Source organism: Octodon degus, unplaced genomic scaffold, assembly GCF_000260255.1.
Source record: "Octodon degus isolate 3935 unplaced genomic scaffold, OctDeg1.0 scaffold00072, whole genome shotgun sequence".
In the NCBI taxonomy this organism is placed as follows: Eukaryota; Metazoa; Chordata; class Mammalia; order Rodentia; family Octodontidae; genus Octodon; species Octodon degus.
The window spans coordinates 1,310,452-1,335,107 of record NW_004524648.1 but is presented as its reverse complement, the minus strand read 5'-3'; the positions used below and the strand labels follow the sequence as shown (position 1 = coordinate 1,335,107).

The 24,656-nt window shown below is 45.1% G+C and overlaps 1 protein-coding gene across 1 annotated transcript in view; it reads right to left on the bottom strand.

The window, feature by feature from the left end:
- Smg6 (SMG6, nonsense mediated mRNA decay factor) overlaps positions 1 to 24,656 on the bottom strand; it is a 284,260-nt gene that overhangs the window by 11,810 nt on the left and 247,794 nt on the right. The window contains exons 10-11 of the mRNA XM_023719819.1: positions 13,770 to 13,946; positions 10,058 to 10,204 (exon numbers count right to left, since the gene is read on the bottom strand). Coding sequence (XP_023575587.1) covers positions 10,058 to 10,204; positions 13,770 to 13,946 — 324 coding nt within the window. The remainder of the gene's footprint in view (positions 1 to 10,057; positions 10,205 to 13,769; positions 13,947 to 24,656) is intronic.

The window sequence follows — 24,656 nt, the reverse complement described above, 5'->3', positions numbered from 1 at the left end:
ATCTTTCTGGGTGAGATGACAGAATAAACATTACCACTTGTTTTGAGGACGGAGGACGACACTGGCATCTGTAGTGACAGGGACTCAGGTTCTAATTCAGCACTGTACTTTCTAACCACTGAGGAAAATATCAGCCTTTCTGCCTTGAGCCATGACACATCAGCCCTGGCTTGACTCTACTAAAGAGGTGGAACTGGCTGCTGTTTGTACCCTGTGTGAACAGTTAGCTCCTAACTTTGTATCATCTTATCCTTATGCTAGCAGTAGGCAGGAGGGCTATTAAGCCAGGTAGCCAGAGGGCAAAGTGAGGCTACCTGGGTGTTTTTATGATAGAATAGAAGCAAACTCTAGGAGCCATATCTAGGGAAACTTTAACTTCCCCGGGTTCTGGAGGCTTTGGCTTGTGGCCAGAAAGGTGAGCTGGCCAGGGACTCTTAGGAAGGTAACCTTGCTGGCTTCCCTGGGGATGGGATAGGGTCAAGCTGCGTGCAGTGGCCAAAGCTTGGCTGCCCTCATCTCGTCCCAAGGATACCTTCAGACAACTTCCCTTAACCTGGCTCTGCCCAGTGAGTCACCACACAACTGCTTCCTGTTCCCCCCATGCCCTCACGGAATCTCAGGAGGTCAAATTAAGCTGTGCCTCCTCTTCTGCGGTACCAGTGGGCTTTGGGGAAAGTCATATTTGGGTTATAGTTCTTTTAAATTTAAAAGAATGGCAGACCAAAGAGGGCTTGAGACTCCCCAGGAACTCTTCTATGGGTGTACACATTTCTAGCTCTTTCTCAGTTGTGTGTGTGTGTGTGTGTGTGTGTGTGTGTGTGTGTGTGTGTGTAGTATTTGCCCTCCTAACTTTTCCAGATTTTACCCGTCAGATTCCTGGCAGCTGTGCATAGCGCCTGTGTTGTCTGTCACGTCCCATTCCAATCTCTGGGTTGCACAGTGAAAGAAGGACACAGGATACACAGGGAGTGAAAAAGTGATGTTGGTGGGGAGAGTGCCAAGTCCCCACTCACAGCCATAGGACACTTGGGGAGAAGGGGGAAGCATGCTGCTGTGGAGTTCAGAGGCCGGTAGTGAGATTTATTTTTGTTTGTATGAGTAAAAAGCTGCAGAAGCCTATGGTGGGGTGAGGGGGGCGCAATCGGAATGCTGAGATTCAGACAGACTGCCCCTGGCCTGGAGTCAAGTGGGCTGGCCCGGAAGGAGAGTTCCACAGGAACCCTTCTAATGGCAGTTAAGCCTGGGACACTCTGGTCCTTAGACAGTGCACTGGGAACCTGAGGAAAGTGCAGGCACTCCAAATTAGACAGGTGACAATAAGGCTCATCATGTTGGTATGAAGTATGAATGAGAGAAAGGATTTAATTCTGTTTCTAGAAGGTGCTAAATAACCAGCTTTCTTTGAGTATAGCAGCTTCCTGGAGTAAGCTGGCAGAGACTGGGAAAAGATATATACACTAATACCTAAAGAGGAGGCTAATAGGCTTGGGTCCTCAGAAAGGACTTACAGGTTAAGTTCCTTCTATACAGTGGGGATGATTTTATAATGCTGACCCACTGAAAATTTAGACATTGAGGATTACGAATAGAAGCAATGCAAAGAGCTGACACAGAAGTCGTGGAGCTTGGAGAACCCAGATCATAAAGCAGGATCAAAGCAGGAAAAGGCCTTTTTAGGTCCTTCCTTCTGCTCAGGGGCTCCATAGGAGTGTGACTGCTTTCTTCCTTCTTAGAAGCATGCATTCCTAGGCCCTAGCTCTAGCCAGAGCAGTTTTCACTACAAATCAGAGGTGTTTTTTTTTTTTTTTTAAATATGATCATTTTATTTTATTTTTTTGCTGTTTTATTTTTATTTTATTGAGAAATAAATATGAATGAGACAGTTTCAAAGCTGAATAATAGGACAGTTTCGATAATCAATACATTGTACATTGTTATCTTCTTTATTTATTTTTTTTTTTGGCAGCCAGAAGATGCCTTGAGGGCATACTGGTTTGGCATGAGTATCTGGGTTCGAACCACAGCATCTTGAGCATGAATGCTTTGTTTAAGCAGGCACTTAAACAACTGAGCTAATGGGCAGGCCCCCGTTATCTTCTTAGTGGTTATCCATAGTACAAGAAGCAGACAGGATATCCTTTCCAAACACTGTTAGTACACCTCTTTCTTCTCATTGAATTAAGTGAAAGTAGCTGTATATTCCATTCTAACTATTCTGTATATATAAATACAAAATGATCTTTCCTTTAAATCCCCCCCTTTTTTTTTGTTTAGTTCTGTCACAGGTGAATATTCTACTGGCATCTAAATACTATAAGTGTTTGAATTCAGCTAAACAATCCAACACTGTCTAGCAGTCTATAATATTAGTGGGTTATCCTCAGAACTTATTGACTTGAGCCTTTTACAGCTCATCGTATTAATATGGCTTTACTTTATATACCTCGTTTTTATACTTTTCTGCTGGATAGTTAAGACCAAGATAAAGCAAGACCTATATACCAAGAAATGTAACTTTTGTATCTGATAAGGTCAGTCAAGTACTCTCAGGATTTATTCTGTAGCCCTGTACCGCACTTTGTAGAATGTATTTTCTCTCCATGTGACTCTCCCCAGGCACACTATACATCATCGATCACATTCCTCTGTGGCTCCATAATCTTTTATTTATTTATTTATGCATTTATTTGTGTGTGTGTGTGTGTGTGTGTGTGTGTGTGTGTGGCCAGCTCAGCCCACCAGGGGGCGGGGCTGGCTGGCATGTGGTGCTGGGGGATTGAACCGCGACCCCTGTGCTTTGCTAAGCTTGTTCTAAGTAGGTGCTTTAGACCACTGAGTCATCTCACCAGCCCCTCCATAATCTTCTTCATCAGAAAATTTGGAGCGTAACTGAGTTACATGTTGTTACAGTACAGGTTCTCCTATGTCCCAAGTCTACACTGACCTGGAAAGGCTAGGGCCAAAATGTTGGCTGACCTTGCAGCCCTTCTTTTTCTCCAATTTTGAACTGCTAACTTAGGTTATTAACCCTTCAGAAGAGAAGCCTATTGTTAACGTACAATATATGCAGTTTGGTTTACCCTGTCTAAATATCAAACATCTTTGGCATATCATGGAACAGGTATTTTCCATCAAATATTGGTATGCTGAACTTTAAGACCTTACAGAATATGTAGGAAAAATAATTTTATAAAGGTAGAAATAAGCATTTACATAATTTTACAAAGAAATTTAGAAATCTAACCATATACAGAACTGTAACAGGAGAGACCTGTAACTTTTTTTTTTCATTTACAGAGGTTTTGTAATAGCAAATTTCCACATTTACGTTGTATGTGAAATACCTAGCTAATTGCCTGACATATGTATTAGTAACAAATATAGTTTCCTTTCTTCCTGTCTAATTCTCTCTTGCACTTTCTATATATTCAGGAGGATAACTATCTGAGAAAACCACTAGGGAACAGCACTGGGGTTGGGGATGGTGGGACAGAAAATCACTAATTTCTGTTCTATGACTCATGGTAGACAGGTGCAGTGGTATGTACCTATAGCTCAATCACTCAGGAAGCTAAGGTAGAAAGATTGCTTGAACCCAGGAGATCATCATTACTAGCCAAAGCAAGGGCAATATAAGGAGAGTCTACCTTTTAAAAAATTCATAGTTTGTCTTTGTCTCTCTCTTCCCTGTCTCCATCCATCCATCCATCCGTCCATCCAGGGTGTCTCAATATTGCTTAGACTACTCTAGAACTTGCAATCCTCTTGCCTTAATCTCCATAGTGGTTGGTTCAGGTGTGTGCCACTGTGTCTGAGCAATACTACTTATTTTTTAAATTATTATTTTTATTTTTTTCCATAATTTTATTGAGAAATAAATAGCAATGAGACAGTTTCAAATCAAATTGGTAGGACAGTTCCAATAATTAACACATTGCATACTGCTTAATACTACTGATTTTTAAATGTTATAAATGGAAAAAGGGAAGGGCTTTTAACAAAAGGAATTGTGAATAAGATAACTACAGGCAAAACCAAGGGGGGCACATAATGAGCTTGTCCTAGGAGCGTTATTATTAGCACCTTCATTTTTGTGCACCGCTAATGGGAAAATTGCTGCTTAGAGTCCCTTTTCTGGATGTTCAAAAGTACTATGAAGCTTAACACATACATACATATATAGAGCGTGTGCGTGTGTATGTGTATGTGGTGTGTGTACTGGGGAATGAATCAGTGCCTTCACACTGACCTACATTGACAGGCTTTTAATTTTTTCTATTTTATTTTTATTTCAAGAGTCTCAAAGAGTTACTAAATTGCCTAGGCTGGGCAATTTTGGTTCTCCTGCCTCAGTTTCTCAGAATTCTGGGAGAAAAGATGTACGTCACCATGCCCAGCTCCTGCCGCCTTTTTAAAAATTAAAAAAAAAACAACTTGTTTGCTATTTCTTGTGTATAAGGATTGATCTTTTTTTTTTTTTTTTTAGGATTGATTTTATTTTCAAACTAGATTGTAAGGTGTTGAAAGAGAATTGCCTACTTGGGAGTTTCTTTTATAATACCTATAGAGCTTGATGTATTATAGGAGTTCAATGAACTAAATTACAGAATCTCGGAGCTGAAGAGCCCTTCAAGGTAATCTGATTGTGTTTTGTAATTTTTTTTTTTTCAGAACCAGGGATCGAACTCAGGCCCTTGTGGTTGCCAGGGAAGTGCTTATTCCACTGAGCCATCTCCTCAGCCCCAAAGAGCATGTTACTTTTTTTTTTTTTTTTTTTTTTTGGCGGAGCCAGGGATTGAACTCAGGCCCTTGCGCTTGCCAGGGAAGCACTTATTCCACTGAGCCATCTCCCCGGCCTCTGATTGTGTTTTAATGGAAAAAGCTTGTTTTGCAAAATCCAAAGTAGTATTCCTCTTCCTATGGGGAGGAAGTAGCAGAGCTAAACATGACATTGCTGAGCTTGCCTCAAGCAGCAGTGTTAAGGTTTTTCAGTCAAGAGCCTGACCATTCTGAGAGAGAAGGAAGGACACTGTGGATGCTATGGGAGCCAGTGAGGTGGGAGCAGCTACAGCAAACAGGAGACAATGTGTGGAGAAGCTGGAGTAGGCTGGGGTGGTGCCCAGCTCCACAAGCTGATGTACTTTCCTGCCCTGGCGTGAACGTGCCCCTGGACTGGTAGTGTGCTGGCTCCCATCCTGCCTCCGACAGCTAGGAGCCAGGGCTGAGTGTCTGTCTTCCGCTAGTTTTCCATACAGGTGTGGGGGGCTCTGTGCATACCCCATTGTTCCAGAATTGACCCCCCCTTCCCAAGCTGGGTGGCAGTGTGAATGAACTGTGGCTATATTTAGACTAAAACTCCTGGGGCCACCACAAAGGACTGACTGCATCTTCAGGAGGGTGGGTAGGCGGGAAGGGGACAGGGGAGAGAGCTATTTTCAGAACACATGTCATTGCTGGCTACAGAGCAAGACTATGGCCATAATGCAGGGGGAAACAATAGCTATGGCCAGAGGAAGAGCCTGTTATGTTTCAGGTGGGATGTTTGCAACGGCTCAGGAAACCTGACCCGGCCCGACAGCAGCACAAATCACAGCACAGCCTTGGTGGGGGGGTAGATATATTCACAGGCCTGGGCCAGTATTAGGTGCCAAGAGGCCACGCCTCATGCTTGGAGGAGGATTTTCAGTGACTGCCTGGCCCTGGGGGCCTGGTCAGGAATGAAACACTTCTGACCAATTTCCCAGGCAAACCATGTACCCTGTTTTGGTCTCCAGATACCTCCCAAGAAGGCAATAAGAATGAAAAGAACTCAGGCAGAAAGCAGTATGGTGGGCAGAACCAGCCCAATATGGAGAGCTGTCTCAGGCAACAAGGAAAAGCCTAGACTGAGCTGGAAAGAGTGGCCTCAAAGCCCTGGGTGGGCGGACTTGGCACCCCCAACATTTAGGGGCCTGCTTGGGCGCTGCAGCTCCAGCTGCACAGGCCCTGAGCACTCCCCACACCCCGTTTCTGACCTCTAGTCGGCCTCATTCACCAGCCTCTGTGCAATGCCGGAAGCAGGGAGGGACAGGCTTCAGAGGGAGGCCAGGCCTTACCTCCCCCATCCTCACAGATGAGCTGAAGCCCAGGGGTTTAGGTGGGAGCAGGGAAGTGGGGGGTGTGGCTATAGCCCCAGATCTCACTTGGACTTTATAGCCACTTTGGAGGCCAGGGGTATTTTGTTCAACCCCATCTTCATATCCCCTTCCCCAAACATGTGTGGTTCCTGTTTTGCAGCATCTGTAAAAGGCACTGGGAGTTGGGGACTTGCCTTACACCTCTAGGTTAACACCCTGGAGACTGGTGGAGTTTAGAGCAGTGTAATTTACAGCCCATCTCTCCAATCTTTGATTCTCCTTTCTTCCTTATTGTATTAGTGTGACCTAGGTACCTGCCAACAATAATGGCCTCTCTAACTAGAAGCCTCTCCTCCACTCCCAGGACAATTTATACCTTTTCCTTGGGATTTTCCCCCCTTAAATTAAACAAAAAGAGGAAAAATAGAGAAGGTTAACATGGGTTTGGCGAGCTGAAGCCCCGTGGTTCTGGGCAGGAAGCCAATGGCCCGAGGGCACACACATGTGTGTGCTCTCCCAGAAGGGCCTTCACCGGCCCTGTTTTACAGCCACCTCGGCACAGACTCCAGGGTTCACGCATATGGCCAGACAGATGTGTCTGGCTTACGTTCAAGGCTGGAAAATGAAGAATTATGGAAGTGAAGGGCCCCGGGCATTGGGGGGGGGGTGAGAGGAAAAGGGGGAATTTTTCCTCTGCTGAGAAATCCTCCTGTGGCTGTGAGGCTGGAGGAAAGAGGCTGACAGGAGGCAGGGCAGCCAGCAGCAGTGCATGTGGGGCCTGTTCTTAAAGGGGCCACATCAGCCCAAGTTTTGCTAGCCTAGAGCCTGCCCTTAAGGCCAAGGCCTGAACAGCTTTCTCTGAAGGAGATGATGGGGAGAACAGACCTCCCAAACAGGGCCAGCCAGTTTAATGTAAGTCAAGTCTTACATTAGGCCTCCAATTATTAGAGTACTGGATATTACTAGAGAGGCCAACCTGGATACAGAATTCTGGGTGGGGTGGATTCATGTAGCATTTGCTCCCACAGCATGCTCTATTATTTATTTTTTTTTAAATAGCATTTGCTCACATATTGAATCACTTGCTTAAGACCTGCCTTTCCACTACATGGTACAGTCTAGGATATGATTATTTTTTGTTCATTTCTGTGTCCCTAAGCCACCAGTATACTTAATGTTCAACTCCACTTGTTAAACTGAGCTGAAGTTTCCGAGACCAGGGAGTTCATAGTACCATGGGGTGGAGGGCCCTGAAATAACTGTAATTTGAGATATGATAGCAGTTCCACAAATGAAGAATAAATCAGTACTACAGGAACACTGAAAAGAGATGAATTCCTCCTGGGGAGAATCAGGGAAGGCTTCACTGAGGAGATGGAGTTTCACCTGAGGATTGAAGGAAGAATAGAATTTCAACAGATAACAGAAAATATGGAACAGAAAAAGAATAGTTTGGCTTGAGGGACAGTATCACAAAGACCAGCGAGGGGCAGGGAGATAACTCAGTGGAATAAGCGTTTCCCTGGCAAGTGCAAGGGCCTGAGTTCAATCCCTGCTTCTGCAAAAAAACCCCAAAAAACAAAAAACAAAGACCAGCGAATGGAAAAAGTGTAGCACATATTTAGGGACAGTGGGTACAGAGGACAGTTAGTGCTATTCTCCAGCTAGGAGGGGCTCAGTGACTAGCTGGGGTGCTTAGTTCACACTGTCATTCATTCTGAGGCCTCTAGGGACTCTGACAAGTACTACACATCTATTTATCTATTTATTTTTGCTATGCTATTTTTGTCTCATAGACCACGAAGGAGGTTTTGCCTGGGGATGTGATGATGGGAGAAGTTGGAAAAACTGACAGGGACAAATCAGATAGCCTTCAATACTATAGAAGAAATTAAGACTTTATTTTACTAGCCAAGTAAAGGCATCGATGATTTCTGAGCAGGCAAGTAGCTCTTTTTTTTTTTTTAGTGGCTGGCTCAGCCCTGGGGGTGGGGCTAGAGCAGCATGTGATGGATGGAACTCGGTCCCTGCACCAAGCTTGCCTAAGCAGGTACTTTGGACCACTGAACTATCTTGTTGGCTCTTTTGGGACAGAACAACACACTAGCAGCAGAAGGGTAAAGCAGGAGCCAGGTGGCCAGACTGTGAACTACAGAACTCCAAGAGGGTCCACTCACATGCTACAAGGTCAATGGCATACCTGAAGTTGTGAAGTGCAAGGGGCTTCACAGCTACAAGCAAAGCAAGTCTCTGAACTAGGAAAGCTGTGGCAATGGGAATAAGGATGAAAAGAGGAAATCAATGAGTGAATAGATATGATTTGATAAAAATTGGACAGGAGTGGTAAATAACCAAGATGGAATTTAAGGTTATGCTCCATTGACAACCATCTATGAAATCAAAACACCAACTTAGCTTGCTGAGACTAAGAAAAAATAGAAAAGGAAGAAACAAAAGAAAATGAAATGGTGGTATGGTAGTGAGGAAGCCTAGGAAAGGGGCAGGGTCTGGTTAGCAGAGAGAAGACAAATACATTCATTTGTACTTGTAAGAGGAAAGAAGCTGGAGGAAGGGGGCTTTGGGGTCCAAGATGGGCCCTTGGTGATTTCTGGTACAAATTCCTATAACCATTGGGTTGATAGTCAAGACATGGAAGCAGTGAATAGGGATGGGACTTTCAGGAAGACTGATTATAAGGAAGAAAAGGACAGGAAGAGAAGCTTGGGAATAAAGCTGCTTTGGGGGCTGCACAGAAGTTTACATGCAGACTGGTGGGAGGGCTGAGCAGACCGGCACACTATAGCAGATGGGCTGACAGAGGAATTGTACACTTGATTCCACTGGCTGGAGACATGAATATGTCTAAGAAGGATAAATCCCAATGGGTATTCATTCCTGTTTCTAGAGCAGGTACTTGGACTATCAGAGAAATAACTGTGTGCCATGCACTGTGCTCTGTCGGAAGCAGGCTTCACAACACCACCAAGAAGCAGATGATACTACCACTCTCACTTTGTAGATGAGAAGACAGGCTCCAAAAGTTAAATAATTTTCCAGTGTCATAAAGCTAGTTAAATGATGAACCCTGGATTGTAATCAGGTTTGTCTGATGACCTATACTATACCTATGCTCAGGAGAGGGGAAGCTGAAGGAGAGCTGGCCACAGGCATCCCTGGAGATGCTAAGGAGGATGACTTAATACTTACTAACGCAGTTTTGTTTTGTTTTTTTAGGGAGAGCATGACTGGTCTTCTTGTCTGCTTTGAGCTCTAGATAAGGAGAAGTAGATGTAGAACGCAAGAGATGGGCCTGGGAAATCCAGAGGAAAGATTGCTGGAAGAGGTTTAGGTTCCTGAGAGGACTTACAGTGGGGGAATCCCTTGCCTGGGGATGAGACAGATCCTCTTTGGGAAGATGTGGAGAGTACCCTGTCTAGAAGGGGCTCTTCCATTACACTGGGAACTCACTGTGACTATGGTACTTTCTCTTTTCTCCTGAGAACAGGTACTCTCTTCATGAGTATCTTGGTACAGAGCAGGGAGACTCTGAAGCCCTGAGACTACATGAAAGATTATGTGTAGTGTCACTGGTAGAATCTCACAGAGTAAGAAGTTTCAGTCTTTGCCTGGGAGCCTGCAATAAAGGAAACTTCAGGCATGGAGATATGCTACTAGAGTGTAATGGTACAGTAAGACAACGCTGGAATATAGCTAGAGAGAACACTGCAAGACCTTTCTTGAGAGGGTCCTGCTTGTTTTTTTTTTTTTTTTTTTTTTGGCGGAGCCGGGGATTGAACTCAGGCCCTTGAGCTTGCCAGGCAAGTGATTATTCAACTGAGCTATCTCCCCGGCCCCTACCTGCTTGCTTCTATTCCCTGTCTATATTCCCTCATGTACAGCCACTACCCTCATGGGAATGGCCCTCTGCAGGCAGTCCTTACCTGGATCTTTTCTTGGCGACGCTGCTGCTCGGCTATCTTCCTGGCTAGAGCCAACTTCTTGGCCCGAAGTTCCCTGATGTCATCCTCACCCCCGCTGCCTTCTGCTTCTGAATCTTCCTCGAAGTCTTCAATCACCACGTCTTCTTCCTTTGGGTGGTGGAGTAAAGCAGGGGAAAGAGGAGACTGTGAGGCACAGCACTTAAGAAACTCACTCTCTGTCCTTAAAGTTCCCACTCTATGCTGACTGAGACCATTCTTTGCCAAGGACCCTATGGTATGTGCCTCCCTTGTTCAGGAAAAGGGGCATGTACAGAGGTAGTCATGCTTTCCCTCACATTGCTCCTTTTTATACTCTATGGCTCTTTACTGACACAGGCACACCATAAGTCATTTACAATCTCACATGTACACTTACATGCTTATACTCACATTCCTTTTTCTCCCCTGAACATACTCATAAAAGTCAAACTCTGGGCCTATTTTCATTGTGGAGTCACAAATGACTCAAGGGGTAAACAACAGAGAAAGTTAAACCACCCAATTTTAATCTAATTCATGTTAATGAGCTGACAGGAATCAACTGGTCAACAGCTGGGAGTTAGGCAAGGAAGCTCCCTTGGCCTGACAGCATTGGGAGCAGATGCTGTAGCTCAGCAGACCTTGTCCTGATTTCTTTTTAAAGCCACAGCCTGGTGGTAAGGAGACTTTTGGGTCTTATTACAGGAATTTGCATGACATGGCCTTGCTCAGCTGCCCTCCTAGGGCCTGGGCAGGGTAGGAGGGGGCTGGCTAGCTTAAGCAGCCTCCTGCCAAGCTGGTAATGCCTTCCCCAGGGATGGTACCTCCCTACTGCAGCCTCAGCTCTCAGAAGCCATCACTCTCTGGGTGGTCCCTGCTCCATTCTTTACAATCTCACTTTTGGCCTTGGTCAACAGAAAACATGCAGCTGCCCAAGAGAGCTTCCTTTGAGGGACAGGGTTATTTAGCAGTGGTACGTGGGGAGTGATTTAACAGAAGAATCCTGTGATTCTAACAGGATGATAGTAACTATAGCAACAGCTGCCATAGTTAGTACTGCTGTTATATACTGTCATTTTTGAATGGCCTATGAATTAGGTGGTATCACCATCCTTCTTTTTAAAAATGAACAAATTAGAGGTTAGAGTTAAATAACCTCTAAGGTTACATACATGATAAAGGACAGAGCAGGAACTCAAACCCAAATAAGTCTGACTCCAAAGTCTGTTTTTATCAACATAATGAACAAATCTACAGGTCACAGGGTTGAGGTCCTGAATCAAGACAAAGTCCAGATTTGGCCCTTAGTAGCTCAGCTTTGCCAGGCCCAGACCTTTTTGGTGCAGACTGTTCTCTCCTATAAGTGGGATTTTCTTGGTGTAAAGTGTTCAGTAAAGTGGGTGGGTGGGTAGGTGATGGAGAGCAGAGATGAAAAATGATGGGTGGTTTGGTATCATGCCTAAGGAACTAGACTTGTTCTGTTCATAAAGAAGGATTTCTGAAGAAACATTACCCCTACTTCTTCCTATCAGCTTCAGTGACTCAAGTCTTGCAGTAGATATGAGATCTGAAGATGAGCTAAAACTACCATTATGCTGAGAAGTCTCAGGGTCTGTTCACAGTTACCACTCATTTGCCATCCTCTGGTCATGGGAAAGTGGGATACTGTGTACATACACTTCTTATTCAAGGGGTTAACCTGGACAGCAGCAAGTGGAACAGAAGCCTGCCAGGCCTGTGAGGAACAGTGGTCCCTCATGCTCTGATTAGAGATATGCAGGCCTATCATGGGCCCTCAGGGAGCTCGACTAAGGTCAAAGGACGGTCATAGAAGCTTGTCTGAGGTTTTTGAAGCTCTCACAGCAAACGAGGAAGTGAAGGGTTATGAAATTACACAGACTAGGGTAAGTAGGGTTTCCCAGGGGCCACTAACATAAAGGAACCCAGGAGGTTCGTGGGAAAAGGAAGAAGTGGGCAGCCTGGCGTGGGTCACAACCTCTGTCTGCTCAGTAAGTTTGAAGAGGGAGTGTGGTACAGTCAATATCTGGGACCAGAGAGCTAGTTTGTTCCTTGGAAGAGGGAAGGAGGCCCTCCTTGCCTAACTGGGCTTGTGCTACAGGTACCAATGGCCTAAGGATATCTTTTATGGAAAAGGCTGGAGAGGTGGTCTTGCTTACCCCACGACCTCCTTATCTGCCTCAGTTTTCCAGTATGGATGAGATAACAGATCAAGGTGCTATACCTACTTCAGATACAGTGCTATACCTACACCAGATACAGTGCCCAGAGCTGTGGTGGCACTACTTTGCCCACCCAAAACTTGGACACCTCCATGACTTTAGTAACTCCACTGTCTTCTTTCATACAGACAGCTCATTCTTTCCCATGATTTTCTGCCCAGGTTTCATCAGGAATCACGGGCTCAGCTGTATCTCTGGAACCACCTTTGTCCTGGAAGCAGAGCTCTGTGTCATCAGGGGTGGGGTGGGTTCTCCAGCTATCCTAATAAAGCCAGTCCAAGACTCTGCTGCTCTGAAGACTCTGTTCCAAAGGTGGCTACTCTATCATTGCCTCAGATCCCAAACGACAGCTTCCAGCTGACATCTGGCTTCCTTGGCCTGTTGCTGATTTCATCCTTGTACCCCACCCTGCTCAGCCAGGCGCTTGAGACTGCTGTGGGCCAAATGACTGTGTTGGCCTATGGGTGACCTGAACTCTGGCTAGGTTTGTTTCCGTATCTTCTCTTATTCTCATGTTCCTTCCCACCTAAGTTCCTATTATCTTTCACACTGTGGAGTAAAATTAAGGAATCAAACTTCAGGCAAAAGTGAGGTATACGCACACCCAATGTTTCACTCAAACACACAGCAGGGAAGCTGGCAGTGATGCTAAATGCACACATATTCTGACACCTACATATTTACTTAGAATCCCCAGACAGCAAGAGAGCTAGCAGCAGCATTCAGTTAAAATGACATAAAAACTCAGCATACACAGACCCACATCAACTATCAACCCCAGAAAGATATATATGCATAGCAGGGCAACTGCCAGTGAGGTTTGCAATGGTGGGTACACAGACTTGTACACACACGTGTAAACACACACACACACACACACACACACACACACACACACACACAGAGTCTGGAGTGAAGCAAGGGCTACAGGAATAACCAAGGGCAAACAAACAAAATGAGAATTCCTTAATCACATCAGGATGTGCAGGAGGGAGGGAGCAAGGGAGGGAGAATAGGCCAGGGGAGGGGTGATTTTCCACACAGGGCCAGCAATGTCAGCTCTTCCTGTACGTGTGCTTGAGGCTGGAGTTCAGGCCTGTGCTGCGCTAAGATCTGCACATCTATAAACTTGATCCTCAGCCTGAACCCTAACACCCCCTCCCCTCCCTTTCCTAAGCCTCCAGAGCTGTACATTATTAAAACTCTTTCTTTTCCTTCTCTTCCAATGCAACATTAAAAAGAAGCATCTGGAACATTTAGCACAGTTAGATGGAGGCACTGGAGTGGACTAGTAGGAAGGGACACCAGCAGAGTGTACTCTTGAGAAGCTGGTTGACAGGTCAACATAGGCAGTGCTCTAAGAGGTTATAAATAACCCTGAGTAGACACTGCAGCCATGGGCAGGGGGGACCAGAGCCTTCTCTTTGCCACAGGGGGCTCTTCCCGCATAGTACCTCATCTTCCAGTTGTTTTCCCTCTTGGCTTCCCATTTCCTTTCCCATGGTGTCTGGGACGGGTGCCACTGACACATATTTTCCACCCTTGAATGCCAGCAGAGGCTCTTCTTGTCCACAAAGGGCTTCCAGAAAATACTTCAGCACCGTGACCCTTTTGCAGTCGGCTGCAATAACCTACAGGGCAAGAGGGAGAGAAGAAAAACAGCATTTTCTGAAGAGGAAGATGAATCTGAGACACTGCTGGCTGTGGGGCACATGAGAAGTGTGTCAAAGGTACTGGGAAGGAAGGGAGAGTGAGTGAACAGGAGCATATGTGTGTAAAGAGGTGAGTGAGGGCTGACACCAAGGTCTCCTTTCAAAGGAAGCTGCCAAGGTTGCTCCTTAGGTCATCCCTGGGGCAGTAGACAATGCCCCAAATAATAAATTAAGTTCTTCTAAGTTTGGAATATAATCAGTATTGGAGGAGGACAGTGCAGAATACTGGTTGTCACAGAATGCCACTTTCTGGCACCCCTTGGTGTTCCTCTCTACTCTTCTCCCAATCTAGCTCCAGATCTCACTGGAAGAACTTGCAGTCTAGGTGCAATATGAATGATGAGGGCTCTCTTGGTTGTTTCATTTTGACCAGGTCACTCTGGGCTCCCTCTGATAGGTTCCTGTCCAACTTAAGAGCTTCTCACATTTTAAGAGAGTAGGGTCAGGTAGTATTTCACCCAAGCTTTACACTTGCCAGGTTCAAATCATTGCTCTCACATGACCACATGAGCACACACTGTTGCTTTCATACAAGTTGGGGATGGTTTAGCTAATATGAAATTCACTGGGGGCTGGGGAGATGGCTCAATAGAATAACCGCTTGCCTGGCAAGCTCAAGGGCCTGAGTTCAATCCCTGGTTCCAAAAAAAAAAAAAAAAAAAAAAAAAGAAAAGAAAAAAGAAATTCAATGCCTTGCGCAATCATCAAATTTGTCATCGTTTCATTAAGTGTCCATAGACAGACTATACACACATGCTCTTACCTCTAGCCCTACCTGTGTTACTTATAGCTTCCTCCATTCCTGCTCTCTGGTGCCCCTCTCTTCCTCCTTGGACTCTGAAGACTTGTTTTCCCTACTAATGGGGCACTTGTCATGGCGAGGGCCCTGCTTGATCTGCACTCAGAAGCTGATGGTTAATCCATATAGGAAACATACTGTGGTAGCCAGATAGGCCACAGGAGGTAGGCCTTTCATCATCAGTGATTCCAGCTCACACTGAATGCCTGGCCCCCAAACAACTCCCCATTTCTGAATGTGAAAGGGACTGATCTGTTGCATCATGCAGTGAAAGACTTTAAGATAGAGACTGACTGTAGGCTCATGGTTTTATGGGTACACATGCTACTTACCTCATCTGGATAACAACCCCTTGGGTGACGAAGGCTATAGCTCATACTTTTCATACTTTACAGCAAGGGCTATAAGGACAAGCTGTGTACACAGTAGGCTCACAGAAAAGGCAATGGGAATTTAGTTCAGTATCCACAGGAATAAATGAAACAGGCATAATCTATTTTCTGCAGTACACTGTGGAAATGAGCACTACTCTGCCAGTGGCTGGCCTAGGAAACTGCGACATACACTAGTCACTTTTGTCCTTCATTTTCTCTCTCTCTCTCTTTTTTTTTCTTTCTTTCTTTTTTTTTGTATTTTAGGGAAGGGTCTACAGGATGTTCAGGGTCTCGCTTCTAGAAAGGACTCATAGTAATCCACCTGTTTATATCCTCCCAAGAGCTGGGATTATAGGTGTGCGCCACCACACCTAGTCTCAATCACCATCTCAGTGCGCCCTGGGGACTCGGCCGACATGGCAGGCCTGGGGATTGAACCCCCAGCCCCTGCACCTGCTTGCAGGCACTTTAATCTGCTGAGCTATTTGGCTGGCCTTTGTCCTTCATTTTCTACCATCTTCTCATGTGGTTAGCCACCCCTCACTAATGATCCTGTTACTACTATACTACTGTCTGGCATCTCAGGCTAAATACCTTGACTACCTCTGTGCAAGAGGCTGACCTACAAAGTTCTCACCTACCCAGAAGAGGTTTAGAGAAAAGGATAGTCTCTGGAGCTTGAGGCGCCTGGCCCTGGGCTTATCTTCTTAAAGAAGGAAGGAAGCTTGCTTGGCCTAGGGCAGGTAACCACGGTCCCATTGCGTGCATTCAAACATGTGATGAGGAAGGCTAGAATACAGAAGCAGGAGCTAGAAGGCATTAAAGAACAGAGCCGAAATGAGTAATAGCCTGGCAGGCAGCACGCACAGTGGCCTCCCTGCATCCCCAGCCTCTCACTTGCAGAGGAAACTTCTGCATTTCCACAAGACTGCCAGTTTCCTCTCTGTGGTCTAATTTTAACCACCTTGTCGTTACAGTGTGTGTCAGCCACCTGACCCTACTATGACCTCTGACCTTATGCCCCAGCTACTGCTCGCACTATAGAGAATTATGTAATGGGTCCAAGACTTTTCCTTTTTGGCATGAGGCTGTTGCCACTAAATGGAGAGGAGGTGGAGGTGATGGGTGAGGTCACTAACAGAGAAGCAGTTAGTGATGGTCCTTGGCTCACCTGGATGGTGAGAGGTCCACAGAAACTTGCTGAGCTTACACCAGAAATCTGTCCAGGAGAGGTAGAGGGTGTACACTGACAAACAGGTGGGAACACCAGGATGATATGCTGCATAGCTCAGGAAGAAAGTATGATTCTTGGCCAAGAGGGAGAAAGGCTACATGTGTAGACGTGGGATTCCTGGAGATGGGGATTTCCAGGGCACAGCAGGACCCAGGGATGCAGACATCCTGAGCCTGCCTGCGGCATATCCTTACAGGATCAGGGGAAATGTCCAACACATGGTTAGAAGAGCAGACAGGGACCCCCCCCCCCCTTTTTCATTTCCATGTCTTTAGAAGGAAGTTTGTTTCCTTGGGGATTTTATCTACTACTGCCATTAGTCCTTTCCCTAGGGTAAGGATGCTCCTGTCAGACTGACAAAAAAAGGTCTTTGATCCCCTGGAGTCTCTTGAGCCAGTTCTTTTTTGTTTGTTTGTTTCTTGCACAACCGGGAATTGAACTCAGGCCCTTGCACTTGCCAGGGAAACACTCGTTCCACTGAGCTATTTCCCCAGCCCCTCTTGAACCAGTTCTAAGAGGTCTGAAAACAATACTGTTTGAAGAGTGCTAAGTCACCCAGTCTTTTGAAAGAAAAGTCTTCTCTCATTTGCAATCCAACTGGTATGAACAGTCAAGGTTGTGCAGTTTTTGTGGGCTTCTAAAATGTATTATAGGGGCTGGGGAGATAGTTTAGTGGAATACGCGCTTCCCTGGCAAGCGCAAGGGCCTGAGTTCAATCCCCAGTTCCACAATAAATAAATAAATAAATAAAATGCACCACAACAGTGAGAAATATGGAGTTGAAGATATTTAGGAACTGGAGAATCTGAGAGGCAGGCCATCTAGGTCTTGCGCAGGAACACAGGGAAACCACTTATCTTCGGTCCACTGCGAGATCATTCTACTTTATTTATTTATTTTATTTTTAATTTTAAAAAAATTATTTGTGTGTGTTTGTGTGTGTGTGTGTGTGGCCAGCTCAGCCCACCAGGGGGCGGGGCTGGCTGGCATGTGGTGCTGGGGTATTGAACCGTGGTCCCTGTGCTTTGCTAAGCTTGTTCTAAGTAGGTGCTTTAGACTACTGAGCCATCTCACCAGCCCCAAGATCATTCTACTTTAAGGAAGGGGGAATAAACTCACAAAGGGAGAAAACTACAGCTCTCTAGATCCTGGAGCACTTTAGGAGCTCTTGTGAATGTTCTATTGCACAAACCCTCTAGCCTTTGAATCAGGGCAAGAAAGCAAAGCAAAACAAAACAAAATAAAACACCTTGCACAAAACAAAAGGAACAAAAACAATTTAACAGGTTAACGGACATCAAGATGGAAAGCGCATTTCAAAGACCATCTTCAATCATCTTTAAAAAGCAAACTTATAGCCCCATATGTGGCACATGTCTGTAATCTCAGTACTAGGGATGCTGAGGCAATACTGAGGCAAGAGGATCGTTGTGAATTCAGTATCAGCCTGGGCTACAAAGTGACTCAAGACCAGCCTGAACTACGCAATGAGACGCTACCTCAAAAAGACAAAAGACAAAAAAAAAAAAAAAAAAAAAAAAAAAAAAAAAAAAAAAAAAAAAGCACTAATTCTCAAGGTCAGGAAGGGTGGCACACACTTCTAAACCCAGCACTCAGGATGAGGCCTTCCTGGGCTACATGGTGACTTCAAGGCCACCTGGAACTACAGTGAGTGAGATCCTGTCTCAAAAAAGCAACAAACAAACAAACAAAACCCCATAATTGCCTTTTTTTGGTAAAGGAAGACTTCCTGGTAGCAGAAAGGTTAAAGCTAGGTTGCCCACTTGGAACAAGAGGAAGGAGTCCGAATAAAGTTTATGACATAGCCCTCATAATAATTCTGCTCATAAGTACATTTTTTCCATTCCGTATCAATGAAAAGCAAAGAATGTAAATGGTTTGTAGATTATAACTTGGGCAATTCCTAGAGTTGCCAGAGAAGAAAGAGCTGGGCAGAAGCAGCTTCCTTTCTGGGCTGTGATAGGTGGGGCTAGACTAGGGCTACTAGTGGGTAAAGGGCTGCTTGTTGGAGAATACCATGGGAACCTTCTTAGTGTACCTTCTTGGTGGCAGTCCTGGTTGTCTGAGACAGACACGTCACAGATTATCAAGAACTCCAATGTTAATGGGGCAAAATGCCTCAAATGAATCATTCTGGCCTTGAAAAGAACACTGGGGCTTTAGGTCAGGGAATAGCTAAAAGAAAGATGCCCAAAGAAAGCCCCTTTCTCTTCCCCTGAAGATCTGAGGCAGCATGCCTCACAGGCAGGAACTGAAACCTTGAGCTTCAGGGCACCAGTTATCACCCTAATGGAGTCCACCAGCACAGCACTAAGCAGAAAGAAAAACTGAAAATTTGATGTTGAGAGGTGATACTGGTTCCCTGGCTTGTTTTAGGCTAAGTTCCTTCAAGAGAGATACTGTGTACAGGCAATGGGTGAGTGGGGATGGAGCCCAGGAGAAGTTTCTTCAAACTCTGGAAGAAACCTCTAGGCCAAGAAAAGACTGGCCTACCACCTACACCCTGGGGCATCTTAGGTGAAGAGGTGGGTAAGTAAGGAAGAATGGCGTTCTTTGAAAATTGATGACTCTCCACAACCAGTCCACAAGGGAAAACCCAGCATAGGCAGAGATGCCCAGGGAGGAACAGAAAAGGAAACTTAAGCTGCCTCATGAAAGGTGGGAAAGAATGAAAGAGAAAATGAGCTCAACAGTAGGCACTGCGCACAGATGCTTGCAGAATGGCATGATTTACACCTCTGAACAGCCATGGGGAAGAGACAAACCCCAAATCTGGAGAATATGAGGAGGGGTTAGAAAGCTGAATCAGGTCTCTGGATTCACTCTAGGGAATGAGAGACTCACATCATTTTTACTGGTTCCTGTTTAGTTTGGAAGAACAGAATTTATTATTATTGCTCTTTTTTTATTTATTTTTTTTTTTTTGTGGAACCGGGGATTGAACTCAGACCCTTGTGCTTGCCTGGGAAGAGCCATCTCCCCTATTTTGTCTTCTTGAGACAGGGTTTCACTATGCAGGTCAGGCTGGCCTCAAACTCACAGCACTCCTCCTGCCTCAGCCTCCTGAATGCTGGAATTACAGGCATGGTCACCACGGCCCACTGAGAATCAGAGTTTAAACTTGCACTATTGGGCCAGGGAGATGGCTCAGTGGAATAAGTGCTTCTCTGGCAAGCACAAGGGCCTGAGTTCAATCCTTGGTTCTGCAAAAACAAAACAAAACAAAACAAAACAAACCCAAAAAACAAAAAAATACTTGCACTATCAGCCAGCCAGTTCTTTTCTTCTGGTCTTAAGAAGTTCAGCTTGCTACTGCTCTTTTGGTTAAAGAGCAAAATCACATGGATTTTCTCTTACATACTGAAGTTTACAGGTTGGTTTTCATGTTTCTCTAAATGGAGTCAATTATTCTCACATTTGTTGAAACCTTCAATCAAACTTTATAGCTTGTTAATTTTACAGAATGTGCTTAGAGCAAATAAGATACAGACAGGAAAGTGAAGTCTCGCTGAGACTAAGAAACCTTAAAATAGCATCCAAATCCACCACCAAGGCTGGTAAACTACAGGCTGCCTGGCTGGTTTCTGAGGTCAATTAGCAATGGGTTAATTATCATCTTTAATGAGCCAAGTCACCAGAACTGGCTACAAGAAATTTAACTCAGACTAATGTGTTTTCCCAAACCAGGAAACTCTAGTTATGCATGTCTCACCTTCAGAGGAGACTGAAGGGTGGGAAGCACAATTCTGTAGCAGCCAAGGGTGGGTCAGGCTGAGAGGGTCTGCCAATGAAAGCTCAGAGACAAGAAATGAAGAATACCACACAGGGAATCCTCTGGAGCTCAGAGGACAGAGGAAATGGTTTATTCACATTCCTAGGGTGAGGGGCTTCCTGGTAGGGAGCAGACTCTAAAGGAAGGAGGGAAACTGGCCACAAGATGTACAATCATTCTGAAGACAGAGGCAGTAGTTGAGGTCTGGGAGACAGATACAGCCTAACTGAATTGGAACAAGTTTGTATGAAATGGAGACAGAGTAATGGGGTCAGAGGAGAGAGAAGGAAACAACCTGTGCTAGCACTGAATGACTAAGGGTATAGAGGAAGAAAAAGTATGGTCCTGTATGAGATGCAATTCCTGACAAGTCCCAGGCACACAGCACTAGGTATCAATTTGAATAGTCCTTCACTCTTTCCTTATTCAGGTTTCAGCCCAGCCTCATTTCTATGCAAACAGCCAAGCACGGGCCACTTCCCCAGTCACTTCTGACCCCAAAGTCCAGATCCAGGCCACCTGAGTCCCATGTTGGTCTGTGCTAGTTGATGGGATGAACGGATCGCAGGACAAAATGCTAACAGTACTGGTTAACAGATAGCAATCATACTACTCCATGCCATTGTTCCCATCAGCTGTTTTCTTCTTAGAGAAGGCAATGTGGGGCACTGCCAATCAGTTGGCCCTGCATATACATCTATTCTCAGAGCAGTGACCTGTGTCCATCATGCATGCAAGCATGTGTATATGTGTATATATATATATATATATACACACACACACACACACACACACACACACACACACCCACCTGAGTAAGTCTCCTTTTAAAAAAGGATGGGGTAGCTGAGAACTGGAAGTAGAAGGGAAGATCTGGTGATGGTGAGGCTTTTCCAACAGTTTTATTAAAGACTTCAAGAGGTAGCCAGGTGTGGTGGTGCACACCTGTAATCCTAACACTTAGGAGGTTGAGTCAGGAGGATCGTTGTTAAATTCGAGGCTAGCCTGAGCTACATAGTGAATTCAAGGCCAGCCTGAACTGTATAATAAAACACTACCTCAAAAAAAAAAAAAAAAGTTCCAAAAGGTAAGCTATTTCATTACTGGGAAAGCCAGTGTGTTCACACCAGAGAAAGGCCCAAGGGAATAGAGGAGCTGTGGAATATGCATGCAGTGAGAAGTACAGCAGTAAAAGCAGGTCCATTCTGGTGAAGACAAGGCAATACAGGAGCCTGTACATTACTGTCAGTCGAACCTGCCAGCTCCTGGCAGTGTCCATAGGCAATTTACTAAACCTCTCAGAGCTTTTGCTTACATTGTTTATGAAGTTAAAAAGACAGTGTAGGGCTGGGGATATAGCTAAGTGTGCACCTACCGACCTGGAAAAAATAAGGTCCTGAGTTTGATTCCTGGCATACACACACGCGCGCACACACACACACACACACACACACACAGACATAGTACATATCAAAGATTTAGTGAGATTCTTGGGCTCAACAAATGTTCAATAAATTAGCTGGTATCCCTCCCCTCTATTCACTCTACCCAGCGGGGTAGTACTCTGCTTACCACTACTGAGAGCTTTGGAAGCCAGACTCAGGCAAGATGGGAAGCCAGTGTCTGGCACACAGCCTAGGCTTAGGGAGTGGCCTGGAATGTTCACCTGGCTGTTGAAACTGGTACAATATTTTACTCAGCACTAAGGTACTAGGCTCAATCTGAGAAGTAGGCCACCTGGTGGAGGCAAGGCCTGGCCTCTCTCCAGCAGTACCTGTTAAAGACCTAGTCTCCGAAAAGATTCTTAGACCTAATCACAGACATGCGGCATTCTACAGGGCTCTGGAGAGGCCCAAGGACCTAAGGTCTTGGACAAGCATGCCATTAGTACATATTATCAGTAATAAAATCCTGTATTAAATCACAATTGCCTTGTCCACCAGCCCTTTCATAATAAGGTATGGGAGGTAGCTTTACTTTATGCTAATGGTGTCTTGAGCACCAGTAAATAAGACCCCATGGAAATCTTATCCCAGGTCTCCTCATAAGAGTAATGCCAAGAAAATTCCCACTATGGTATTTTTCTACCCACCTGAATTTCCTGAGATTGGAGATTTTGAACAAACCCAGAGAAAAACCTGGTCTTCCCTGGGTAGAGCGGCGCAGCTTGCTTTTCTTGAACTGCTCCCCCGTGGAAAGAAACAACTCTTTTCTCAGAGCTCTGCTGTTTCAGCAAGGTGCATTCTCAACAGTAAGGGCAAGGGCGTTGCAGAAAGCAAGCTATAGGCAGTGGTTGCTCCGGCTACAGTCCAATCCTGCTTTCCCTGCAGAGTTCTCTGAGAACAGCCACCCACATTGGCAGGGGTTGGGGCGGATACTGGCACTGCCAACACAAGCCTTTCAGGTCTGGCTGGCTTCAGCTGGTCTGAAACCTGGAACACAGGCGCTGGGGCCCTCACTTACTAAACCAGCAGGGGAGGCTACAAGCTCAGCCCCTGGGGATGAAAGTCCTCCGTCTATCTCACTCAGCAAATATCCACAGTGTTTCCACACTGCCAGTTAGTTCTGGATGAAGAGTACTGAGTTTCAGGCTCTAGCTGCTCTAAGCCATTTTTATTTGCCTTCCAGACAGCCAGGGCTGGGTGGCCACCTTCAAGGTTTATGTTCAAGTGTTTTTATCAACTTGATTTTAATTTTACATACTTTGGTTAGGGATTTTCTTTTCTTTTTTCTTTCTTTCTTTTTTTTTTTTTTTTTCCCCTGCGGAACCAGGGATTGAACTCAGACCCTTGCACTTGCCAGGGAAGTGTTTATTCTACTGAGCCATCTCCCCGGCCCTGGGTAGGGATTTTCTGAGGTGTAGCATTCAACATATTCAGTTAACATTCAATTCAGCAAATATTTACTAAGTGCCTACTGCATATACCCTGTGTTGTTCTGGATTTTGGGATTCAGGCAGAACAAGGTAAAGTTACTGTTCTAGTGAGCAGATAGTCACAGTGACATCAAATGGATCAAGAGATTCCCTGAATCAGGATAGAAATACATACCCCCAACCCCATTACCTATAGCATGCAGGAAGGCAGAATTCCCACCCCTCTTCTCTGATAGAGGAGGAGGATGAAGAGACACCCCCAAGGAGAAGAAAAACTCCATAGAAAGAAACCTAGTCTTTGCTACTTTTTCCCTCTCTGGCTAATGGTTCCTAAAGAAGTTATAACAGAGACTCCCCTTGGGTTTGGTCTTGCTACAAGATGAATCTGCTTCTGTCTCAATGCTTTCTCTCTCTCTCTCTCTCTCTGTCTCTCTCTGTCTCTCTCTCTGTCTCTGTCTCTCTGTCTCTCTCTCTCTCTTTTTGGTGGAACCAGGGATTGAACTCTATTCTAACACTATTCTACTGTATCTCAATGCTTTCCATACTCTGGGCAGCCCTCTCCCTCTGAGCTCCCCACCTTGAACCTCCCTATAGGTCACTGCCACACTTCTGGCAATTACTTCCTAACCCTTAACTCCAGGCCCTAGGTAAATCTGCTTGCTATTCCCCCACAAGCAATCTGTTCCTTCTGGGACTTGAGAAACTTTACAGATGATTAATCAAGCTCACCATGCCTTTTCTTAATTTAATCAATTAATTACCTCACATTCTTTTAACCTTGATAGGTGTTTCTTTTTAAGAAGGCTTTGACCATCTATTAGGCTATTATATGCAAATGTTTCCTAAGTACCCACATGTGACAGGATCTATACTAAACATTCTGGGTATGAACCAGGAATGAAGGTTTGGGTCACCCCACCAGGAATAGAACTAGGACCTGCAGAGGTGCTTGATGAAGGCCAAGGGAATATGGAATGGGCAGTAAAAGGTAGTTCTAAATACCAGCTACAACCCTATGATCAGCTTCAGAAAGGACTGTTACTATAATAGTTCTTTCCAAATATGTTTCAGGGCTGGGGAGGTGGCTTGTAGAATAAGTGCTTGGCTGGCAAGTGCAAGGGCCTGAGTTCAATCCCTGGTTCCGCCAAAGAAAAAAGAAAAGAAACCAAATATGCTTCAATGTAATATAATGTTGATGGACTTAATTTTGGCTCTGAAGTATTGTTAAACCGACATTCAAGTTATGAACTAGGAATAGGCATAACCCGAAGAAAACTTGCCTTCCATTCCGGAGAGGGAATTAGTGCATTTCCCATTTGTATGCAGAACAATTACTAACATGTTAGGTGTAATTATGGAAAAACTCCCAAATATTCTGGGTATAAAAGAGAGAAGGCCAATCAGGTCCTCACAGGTTCTTCAGTCGAGCAAGGGACAACTGTGGATTCTCTTCTCCCTTCTTCCCCTCACCTCTCTTTCTCTCAAGGTCTTGCTATGTAGTCTAGGCAGTCCTTCAAATCACTATGTAGCCCAGGTGGCCTTGAACTTGTGGCA